Source organism: Sander vitreus, chromosome 14 (assembly GCF_031162955.1).
Source record: "Sander vitreus isolate 19-12246 chromosome 14, sanVit1, whole genome shotgun sequence".
Taxonomy (NCBI): domain Eukaryota; kingdom Metazoa; phylum Chordata; class Actinopteri; order Perciformes; family Percidae; genus Sander; species Sander vitreus.
Genome location: NC_135868.1, coordinates 26535626 through 26546945, shown reverse-complemented (window position 1 = coordinate 26546945; position 11320 = coordinate 26535626). Strand labels below are relative to the sequence as shown.

At 42.4% G+C, this 11320-nt stretch overlaps 1 protein-coding gene across 1 annotated transcript; it reads right to left on the bottom strand.

The window, feature by feature from the left end:
* Positions 1 to 574: 574 nt before the first annotated feature.
* Positions 575 to 10732, bottom strand: stx12 (syntaxin 12). Its single transcript, XM_078267866.1, has 10 exons — positions 10645 to 10732; positions 9759 to 9899; positions 7514 to 7583; positions 6730 to 6829; positions 6121 to 6258; positions 5917 to 5960; positions 4230 to 4335; positions 4020 to 4092; positions 2345 to 2427; positions 575 to 1296 (listed from the first exon to the last, which is right to left on the bottom strand). Exons 2-10 carry the CDS (start codon positions 9856 to 9858, stop codon positions 1204 to 1206), a joined length of 807 nt encoding a protein of 268 aa, XP_078123992.1. The 5' UTR covers positions 9859 to 9899; positions 10645 to 10732; the 3' UTR covers positions 575 to 1203.
* Positions 10733 to 11320: the final 588 nt, after the last annotated feature.

The window sequence follows — 11320 nt, the reverse complement described above, 5'->3', positions numbered from 1 at the left end:
TCTACAGCTATGCTTCACTGACATCGCAGGCTGACAACCAAAGCTCACTCTTATTCAGACTGGACTGGAAGCCAGTGGTTCCACTTCCTGGCCAGGAGCCCTCTAAACGAAAGCCACATCTGATAAAACTATTTTTACGTTTTCACCCGTGAGCGTTCTTGTGTAAACAGGGCCTGAAACATTCAAGTCTTTGATTGGATTCGGGTTGAAATCATGATGTCATGAATTGGATGATATTCATTTTTTTCCCATGATGAGTGACAGCTCTTATATATTTTATTTCATAAGTTTTGAACATTTCCAAGTTATCAAGCGATTTGATGTACATTTGACATTTTTAAAATATCTTTTTTTAGTTTAAAGTGTGTCTAGAGCATCCGTGTGTGTGTGTGTGTGTGTGTGTGTGTGTGTGTAACAGCCATCTCCCAGTCCTAATGTTTCAGATCTTAGCATTCACTTCATTGAGGTCATGGTTGTCACAGTGACACGAAGGAATGTGACTCAGCATTAACCATCCAGCCAGAACCTGCTGCAGGACACAAGAACAGAACAGTGATGACACGCCCAGACCAGCTGAAGGGTTTAAGACATTTATTATGCATACTGTCAAGAGTCAGAGCAATCAATTTAAAAATGGTTCGTTTGGAGACTGGACATTATTTATGATCCATAATGTTCTTATATAACGCAGCACTTTGTAATATTTACATACATGGATTGGATTCATATTGGTAATCTGTTCGACCTTTCATTTTACAACATGTATATTACAATCACCAGGAGTCATACAAGTCAGCCAGCCACGCCACACACACTTTACATCAGAGATGTCACAACAAGTAACAAAAACATGACGGCCCCTTAAAACCAGATCATTTTACTTTGACAAGTCGTGGGTTTCTTTATTTGTGTAGTCTGTTCTGAAATACAGTGACAGATAGTGTTAGTGCAGTAAATAAGACAAGAAATGAACGGTCGCTCCCCTACATCACCTCAGTCCTTCATCTCACTTTAAATAACAAAACAGGCTTTATCAGTTCCGATTCAGTGTGTTCCACATGGACACCCCCCTTCCCCCCCCCCTCTGCACAGATCTAACCCCTGAAGCCTCTTCTTCTTCTTCTCGTGATTCCAAGCAGGTACTTGCATGTGGGAAGGGCAGAGTAAAATATGGATGGGACACATGGGCTGTGCAGAGTCACCTCACTTAGCAGCTTGCCAAATGATGATGCCCAGTATGACGAGCACGATTGAACAAACCAGAGCCAGGATACACATCTTCTTCCGGGACTTTTGCTGGGATGAAAAAGCAGAGCGAGGACGTTTAGTGTTAGGTACAGCACTGAGGGTCTTTCACACATTTGTGCCAGTAAATAGCACGTCTATTTAAAAATGTAGCCCATCTATCTCTATTGGCGTTTTTCCATTACATGGTACCTGCTCACCTCGCCTCGACTCTTCTTTTTTGGTTTTCCATTATGAAAAAAAGTCCCCGGTACCTTCTAACAGGTACTTTAAAATGGCGCTTACCACACACGCTCACATGATCAATAGCTTTTCTCAGACAAGGCTCCGGGCTAACTTTTTACATTGGTTGCACTGATGCATGTAGAGTTTTTCATTTAGGTGCACCCAAACATTTTGTGCACGTTACAATGCTCCCAGGTTAGATCGTTGTTTTACTTAAGTATCCCTTTCAGAACCACTTCTCAGCTTCAATTGAGCGTGTGTGCCAACTGTGTGCCAGTGACGAACGTCTTTTTGGGTTTCTCACGGGACGCAGCATGTCCAACCGCTGGACGAGGTAGAGGGGATGTCCTTAAACCACTACAACTGTTTTAATGCAACATCCAAAACAAGGCTTTAAAACTGACAAAATGAACATGAAAAAAAGAAATCTGAAAATAATGACACAGAGTCCATAGTTCGGGCCCTATAGATGCTGATTGAATCACATCATATCTGCGTAATAACTATTTCAATGTGAGATCTGATCACAAGTGGTCACTCAGGACGGATTTGGAGACACTTCAGAATTCAGATCAGATTATTCCACGTGCATTAGCCGACATTGTGCTGTGTTTTGTAGTAATGTAATGATGAAAAGCAGGGCAGTGAATAACATGCTTGTTTGGCCCTGCTCATAGGAAATACCACCACATAGCTGTTTACCACGGCCCAGTTGACTGTGGCTTTACTGTAGGAAGTCGATTGTTGTGCGACGGTGCAAAACTTTCACTTCTGGGGGAATGCTTGGAACGCAAATATCGGTGTCAGCCCTGGTGTGAAAGGGTTGAACATGAACAATAGTCTACGACCGTATTTTTGACAGCTGCTGACTCACCTGGTAGTAGACGGCTCTCTGGAGCTGCTCTGTTCCTCGCTCTACGTGAACTTCAGCATTCTCCACGTTTGCCTCGATGCTATCTGCAGGGCACAAAACACAGCAGGCTCAGGCCCACGACTCTCACCCTGCAACTGTCCAGAGGCCTGCACTACCAATCCAGATCAACATGCCCTGGATTCATTTCAGTTACCCGGCTTCACCTAACAACCGCGGGGCCGCGTAAGCTGTGTCGAGACCAACCCAGGGTCTCCCAATCCAGCGCGTTCACATAAAGAGGCGGGGTTTGCACTGCATGACCAATCGCAAACATCTACCAGAGATATGTTACATAAGAAGAGAAACTCTACATAAATGTGAAGAACACAGACACGGTCTTACAGGCAAAACGCAATACAGTCGCTGCTTCCTAAAACAGGAAGGAAAGCTGGCAAAAAAAAAACGGCGCCGTTATGCGTAAATCCCAACGCTTATCAATATCACTTCCCAATCAGTCAGGCACAAGAGCGGACCATAATTACACTTGTGCTTTCCATGAACTGTCGTTGCTTTAGCCTAGTATTTCAGTTGCACCCCTGGCAGGGGAAGCGATATGAGAGCAAATAAAATATATAAAAACATCATTCAAACCGATGTGTGCATTGGCAACACACGGCTCAAGAAGCCGACAAACAGCCTATACGTAATTCCCTGCGCTGAAAATCTATATCTTTCATAAAAAGACCGCCGATTCTAGACGCCGTTATCAATCGAGTATTGATTGGTCGGTAGGCGGGGCTTTTACACCGGTTGATCTCTGATCTCCAATAACCTGCTCCCGAGCAGGTTTGGTGTTCAGCATAAGTTACCGGCGACAAGTGATCCACCGTTACAAAACCCTGGGTTGAACCTGAAGTTACCTCGGTAACGCCAAATCTTGATTCGTAGTACAGGCCTCTGGTTTGGAGCATCCACAATAAAAACTCTTCCTCTCATCACTGTCCTGACACAACTCTCTCAGTCAGCAGAAAGCATAAAGGAAACAGGATTGGTCACCTGTTTCCAGACACACCAGCTCCTGTGTGTGTGTGTGTGTGTGTGTGTGTGTGTGTGTGTGTGAGAGAGAGAGAGAATGATCCTGGAAGGCTGAAGTAGGATGCCGTAGATGATCGGCCTTTAACAGCACAGTTCATGTGCCATCTCCTCCAAACAGCCACTGTTGCTTTATTTGATTTTTTTTTCTCTAACCTTAAACGAGTAGTTTTGGTTTCCTGAACTTGAACTTTGAGGTCTGAGCATGTTCAGAACGGTTTTGTTATTCAGAGAACTGCAGAAGCATTTCTCGTCCTCTAATAAACATGATTTCTGTGTTATTCTGAAATAATGAACTAATACGCCATTCAGTTGTTCCCGTTTGCTGTTGATTCACACACTCATCAATGTTCATTCAGCACTGTGGGGAATATGGAAACTCAGTCACAATATGGACATACGTATATGGTGTTAGAGTAAATACAGATATACACATATATAGTAAAAAACTTTTTTATGGACAAAATAACCAGACAGGAATGTTCCTTATCATATTCCTGCATATATACTGTAGTGGTGGTTTGGGTCTCACTGCTGCTGTGCAACTTTGAATAGAAAATAAGAGCACCAGCTGTTTAGACGTGCGTTGTCCACAGTTACTCACCAATCATCTCTCCCTGATCGTGGATCATCACTGCCAGGTCCTTGAAGATCTGGTTTACATCCAAAATGTCAGACTGAAACACACAGACACACACACATACAGGGAAAGTTAGAGTGAGCGGAGGCAGGTGTGTGTGTCCTCCCTCCCAGAACATGGCCAGTAGCCATGCTGGGGGCTGAGGCTCTGTAATGAGAGTATTAGAGTACAGACCTCCAGCTGTCTGATGTTGGTTTCTCTCTCCTTGATGAGCTCCAGGTCCTCCTCTGTGATGGCCACCTCCTCTGCCTGGGCGCTCATCTGGCCCCAGTCCTCCTGGCTTCACACACACACACACACACACACACACACACACACACACACACACACACACACACACACACACACACACACACACACACACACACACACACACACACACACACACACACACACACACACACACACACACACACACACACACACACACACACACACACACACAGGACAACATTTCATAAAACATGCCACCAGCTGGAATAATGTTCAACTGTAACAGCAGAAAACTCAACATGTCTAGAAACTGAAGCTGGCCTTCCTCCTGCTGTTTATTCTACGTTGTCAGTAGGATTTTCTTTTCTTTTTTTTGGGGGGCCCTGGAGGTAACGAGTCTCCCCTGGTTTTCTGATCACGGTCGGAAACGAAGCAATCAGGAAAGGTTAGCACATTGAACATTTTAAATTAAACAGCTTATTAACGTGCGCTTGTTGCCCCGTGTGTGCTGATGCGCTCATCTGTTGACATTTCCGAATGCCTTCCTACAGTTGCTTAATAAACGCTTTCCACACAAACAAACGTACATGTGTCATTAGTATGAGAACAAAAATGAGATTTTAACTGTGTCGGGCTCGGTCACGGCTCTGTCAGACGAGGGCCGGGCTCGGACAGAAACATTCGGCCCGATCCGGACTCTAGTGTGCAGCAAGCATTTTGTTACCAAGAGAAATATTGAAATATCAGTTTTAGGCTTACTATATTTCTGTAAGTTAAGGTTGCAAGCTAACATTAGCTTATTAACTAACTTATCATCTCTGGTAGACAAAGGGTGCTAAAATAACTACTTTGACATGCTTAGATCTGATGTTTTAGCTAGCTACAGGCACTTTGTTAGCATATAGTGGCGCTGATTGTTTTCCCCTCCGCTGGGCGTGGCTTTCAGCGTGTGACGTGTTGCGCTCTGTCTCTATTTCTTTAAAAGGACAATTATTGAGCTTTTTCTCTTGAATGAATTGTGATACGAACGTTCCATGCCACATTAAAATCAAACGCCCACGCAGAAACAACGTGGTATTGCATGTCAGAGGTGTATTGCATGTCAGAGTTGTCCAGTAGAGAGCAGCAGAGACCTGCAATACTAAATGCTAAGTACTGCCATTTTATTTTCATTAGGAGGTGCAAGGGAGCCTTTTCTTTTTTGAGATGGAAACACATTGTCAATCAACAATCAACTGTCCAATCACAGATCTGTTTGACTTGTTCACATGTTGGCATTGTATATCTTCCATAATGTTGGCTGTCAAACACATGTATCTATCGTTAACAGATTCTATGTTGACTGTAATTTGGTTTTAGAACTAAAAGGACTACTTCACTGACACAAATGTGATTTGTGAGAATGCCAACTACAATAGAAAATACTAAATATACAGCAGGGTTATTTCTTAAAGAGCATTAGATGCTTTTGACTATTGTGCACAATTGACAAAGTGAGAGAGCTACCGAATTAGTCCGTACGGTTACATTTCTTTCTGTATTTACTCATACAAGCATTTCTTTTCTAATGTCTTGATTTAATTAATTCATCTGGAAAACTTTGGGTCTCCATAATACACCTTGCAAAGAATGAATGACAGTCACTTACTTATCGAAGGAAACAAGCTTTTCATCCCGAGAACTGTCTTCAGTCTGAGGGAAAGGAAAAATCCACTATTGCCAAAGTCAAGTTAACAGATTATCAAGACATGATTCACATGAATCTGACGTTTGATCACTCCTGTCTCACTAATGTGGGAAGGTGAATTCTTTATGTGCTCCATGTGGTGTGAAGGCACCGACTCCTACTCACTGAAAGGCGGGATCCAGCTCTCGCTCTGGCAACCGACTCCTTCTCTTTCTCCGCTGCACGCCGCTGGACTGCTTGGAAGTTGTTGAGAGCTGATGAGAAATCATTCATCAGCCGGTCCCTCTGGATCTTCTGCTGCCTCTGGACGCCGCACAGGGAGAGAGATGGTGTGACACCAGTTAGAAAGACAAGGAAGAATACATACAGACACAGATTTCTTCATGCCAAAAATCTAATCAAATTCACCATATCAATTAAATCAGACTGTTGGAGAAGCTGGGGTGGAAACCATTCAAACCACCAACATATTTTCATTTTTGCCTTTCTGCCAATCAGTAACAACCTTGATTATGTGGTCACCGTAACCAGCCCTTTGCTGAGGTAGTAAAGGCAGTATGCTGGGACTGCCGATAGGGTAAGACTGACATTAATGCAGAACCTACATGGTAGTCTTTGTGGTGTGTCCAAGACACAGGCGACTTGAGGCGATGCCACAGTCGGGCTTCTTTGCCGTCTGCTCGGTGTGTCAGGGCTTTAACTCCCACAATACTCATCACTGTACGCTAGAGTGAGGTCTTTAAAAAAAATCAACACATGTAGACCGATACTTACTTGCTCTGAGGGCGATGTGGGCAAAGGGATTGATCCCAACTCTTTCAGGTGCTTGTTGGTTTCTTTTGCCAGTTGGTTGGTGTAATGTTGTATCTGCTGCCTGTGAAAACACCAACAAAATCACAAACGACTGCTAGTTGATCTGATCTGATCAGCCATCATCCTGCACGATAATGAACACCTTGCTAGCACATTTGACAGCACAGTATTCTAGTACGCGTGTCATTTATAGTGGCGTAACGGACCGTGGTCCATAAGGATCAACACTCACGATTCAGAAGGATTGTGAACTGTGGATTCAATGCAAAGTTTAACCATAATAAAACGATAGTTATATTTAGGCACCAAAACGACTGTGAAAAAGATTGTGGTTTGGACTAAAGTGCGTAGTTTCTGCCACCCCCATGAGGAATTATAAGTAATGACAACAACACACATGATACGAGCCTTCCGTAAACGTGCTTTATGACAGTTCTTTAAGTAATAAATGGAAAGCATTTGCTAAATTCGTGATCCGTTCCGAACCGTAGGTTTTGTGATCAGTTGCACCCCTAGTAATTTAAGTGAGCTTTAACGTGCCTTCAGGATGTCCATGCTGTGTATTTTAAAGAAACCATCCCTGATACAGTAATCATGGAGGCACATGTCATTTTGGACAGTTTAGTAGCTCTGAGGCAAGTTCAACTTTTCTAACCACAACAGATCAAGATGACTAGACAACAGTGAGAGCTTGTGTCGAGAGAAGAAACATTATGGGAGTCAGTGGTGATACGTGGGTACGTACAGACGGTCCTGGAGTTCACTGGTGTCCTGACTGGTGCCCAGCTGGTTCACCATGCTCTTGATCTGAGCAGCTGTCGGGAGAACAAAACACATTGAGAATACTCAATCTACGAATGCAAGAATTCATCTGGGTATACAAATGGCACAACACACCACAGTAAAGCAACAACACCTGTACGGGCCAACGGTGCACGTGTGCATATGAACACGGCTCAAACAAAGATGTTTTCTTTAGTCTGTAGGATAGGACCTGTAGGCTGGGACGTCTCTGCAGCAACACATTACTTTATTCAGAATGGTTTGACGCATATTTTGCCTTTAACATATAGCATAGCAGGCCTAGTGCTGAGGTTAGCAACAAGCTGACTGGGGTGAAGGCCAGTTCCACTGCTGAGCTAGAAAACCCACCGGCAGGCTCCCGTCAGCTACGCACACATCTTGACGCATCAACATTTTACACACCTAGGATATTTGTAATGATCCATATTCAAAATAAACTTATACATTTACTTTCATTATCTTTTTTTATTAGTAATAAATGGAAGAAATGTGTCAACTGGAAGGTTACATTTGCCAACACATTTCCCAGCATTGCAAAGAAGAAATAAGAAATGAAACTGAAGTGCAGTGTTTCCTCGAGGATCTTTTCCTGCAGCGTTACTGAATTGTTGTTTTATTTTGGGCAGCCAGAAGTTCTTCCTCGCTAACATGAGAAGAGCTTTAGACATATATTTGTACAAAGTCATAGAAAGTGGAATGACATGTAATACGTAGGTCGCGAGTCCATCAGCCGAGCCTTTGTTGCAGCCAACTGCACTGGAACGACCAATAGCCAATAACAGACTGCTAACCGGAGGCAATGTCTGGAAGTGATGCATCTATAAACAATAGCGAGTTTATCATGTTTGGGGAGATTTTTAAAACGGCAGAGAATCACGACGCATCTAAGAATCCATTTTCTTCCCACCCCCAAGTGGATTACATAAATGTGTGGGTGCTTTGAATATAGCCAAGGTGGAACTAATTGAGTTTTTCAACACACAAGTTACATTTTTTATTTATTAATTTTGTATTTTCAATGTCATGGCAATAGAGATGCTTTTTTTATAGCCCATTGTGACCTATTGACTTTTGGGAAAGTGTTTGTTCAGAGTCAGTAAAGTGTAATACAAAATTGTTTATTTTATAGTGAAGATAGTTTACCAAAGTTGCCGGTGGGCAAAATGTTGCCTCAGTCCCCAGCGGGAGGATTTGGTCTGTCTTTGAAACTTGTACTGTCTGCTCAAAACAAATGAAAGAAACGTATCCTTATGCATTTATTTTTCTGCTGTACCAAACCGTGACTGCTGGGGTATGAACGCCGTCGTGACTGTTGTGTACTGGTACACCCCTGCTCGTCAGATTTCAACAGACCAGTAAACATTCTGTCATCCAACATTGTTAAACATTTGAATGTCAGTAGACAACATGGAATTAAATTACAAGTTAGGAGTCAAAGTAATCAGGTTTGTTCTTCCACACAGGGGGCTTCCTTGTTGAGTAAGACGAAGCAGGAATTTGGTACTCAAGCACTCTGGAAGATCCAGAACAAGGACTATAGATGTTGTCCCCCATCATTTACATTGAACATAAGAAGAGATTTCTTTGCAGCCAGCTTGAGATGGGACCTCAGTCGTTATAATTGATATGAATGCAAGTTTTTTTTTATGAATTGATGCATTGATGTATTGACATTGGCATTTTTTTGCAGGACATGCAGGGTCTGCAGCTTCACATAACAGAGATTGGCAATATGTGGTCAGATTGTTTGTTTTTTTTTATCTTATGTGTATAAAAGCCAACCTTTGCCTGACTAACTCTGCAGATATAACATATTAATCCTAATGATTAGGTCTATGCATAGTCAGAATGTATGTAATATTATTACAATTCACTGATGATCATTTTTATTGAGTATTGTTTTTTATTTATAGATTTAACTTTTAGTCTATAAAATGAGTTAATAGTTTCCCAGAGTACTAGATGACATCAAATGTATTGTTATGTAGATCAAACAGTCCATTCATTCATGAATGACTGATGAAATAACAAATTGTCCGGTTTGGGTTCCCTATTGAATATGAAAATAATGATTGATACACGGATTGGTATGGAATGACCCTTCAGTGAGTGAGTCAGTAACAATGTGGCCAGTCTTGCTCACATTGAAACAAAAAGAACTACCGACAGAGCAGTGAAGCACTTACTGTTCTGTGTGATCTTCTGGATGTTGGAGCTACATGTCTGTATGAGGGTGTTGAAGTCCCGCGGGACGGGGCGGTAGCTCTCTGCTTTGCCGTATGACATGTCTGCCAGAGAGTGCTAGTGCCTTAGTTGGAGAGCTTTGGCTGCAGACAAACAGAAGGAAAAAAAGGTTTAACAAGCTAGATGCCATCAAAGGTGTTCCTTAACTGTCAGGTTTGCTTTAAGATTTAAATAGGCAAGACAACAACAATGATAGTGTGGGCCCAAGAGTGACCATTGTAACAAGAGCATCAACACAGCTGATGCTGGGGTGAGGGGGGGGGGTGTTTAGGTTATGGTAAAGTAGTGTCACTCTTGCTACGTGTCACATGACCCGTTTACAGCTCGGGAATAATGAGGATTTTATTGTTTTATTGACGGGAGAGATTAGCTTGTATAACTTAGTCTGAATAACAACTGTTAGCTCGCTAACAAGCTAGCTTGCTAATGTCAAATCATTTAAGATTGAAATCAATTAAATGTAACGGTAAGAATAGTGATGCGTGTTAAATCACAACGGGAACGTATCGTTAACATGGTTCGCATACACATTTGTGATCTAACGTTACATTAAGCCAGTTAGCTCAAGTGGCTATGTAGCTATGTATGTATGTATATTGCCGCAAGTTACGGGAAGCAGTAACTACACATTATGCTCAGCTGTTAGCTTTCTAGCTAACTGGCGCTAACTTGGCAGCTTTCAGTTGTTTTAGGATACACTGGCTAACGTTATCCTAAACAGCTAACGTTAAGCGTGTTCTTTACCAATAAAGACTTAAAAGCAACAACATATTGTCAATAAGAGTAAAGCGTTTACTATAAAAGAAAGAACGTATCGATAATACTTGCTTATTTGGCTGTTTGAAATGAACACAGATATTCTTCGTCCTGCCGTCAAAAAACTGCCCTTCCTGATCCGTGACGTTATCGCGTAGAAATCATGTGGTCTCGCACGCTGCAGTACCTGCAGTACCAGCGGAGACTGCGTTTCTTTGACTGCATTTCTGGGACTGCATTTCCAGGACCTTAACGTTGGTTGATTCCACCCAAATTCTTATAGTTATAAATGTTATATATATAATGTTATATATATATATATATATATATATATATATATATATATATATATATATATATATATATATATATAGGCGGTATGTCAGGAGCTGTGGTGTCCTTTCACAGAGACTTAACCTTAGTTGGTTCCTGGAGTGTTGGTGCCATTCAACTCCCCTCCTGTGGCCCCCACAGATTGACCACCGGGTGACCTGGTGCAGTCAGAACAACCTGAAGCTAAATGCTCTGAAGACAGAGCATTTAGCTAAGTCAACACTGTGGAGTCCTTCCGCATCTTGGGCTCCGTCATCTCCAAGGACCTCAAGTGGGAGCTGAACATCAGCAAAGGATGTACTTCCTGCTGCAGCTGAAGAAGTTCAACCTGTCAAAGACTATGATGGTGCACTTCTACACTGCCATCATTGAGTCCAGCCTCACCTGCTCCATCACCGTCTGGTACGCTGCTGCC

Excerpts from the sequence above, each read along its gene's own strand:
- stx12 (XM_078267866.1), bottom strand. The coding sequence starts at position 9,858 with ATGTCATACGGCAAAGCAGAGAGCTACCGCCCCGTCCCGCGGGACTTC. Across the intron at positions 5,961-6,120 it reads GAGCTGGATCCCGCCTTTCA|ACTGAAGACAGTTCTCGGGA; the intron begins GTGAGTAGGAGT and ends CCTTTCCCTCAG. Across the intron at positions 4,093-4,229 it reads CCAACATCAGACAGCTGGAG|TCTGACATTTTGGATGTAAA; the intron begins GTCTGTACTCTA and ends TGTGTGTTTCAG.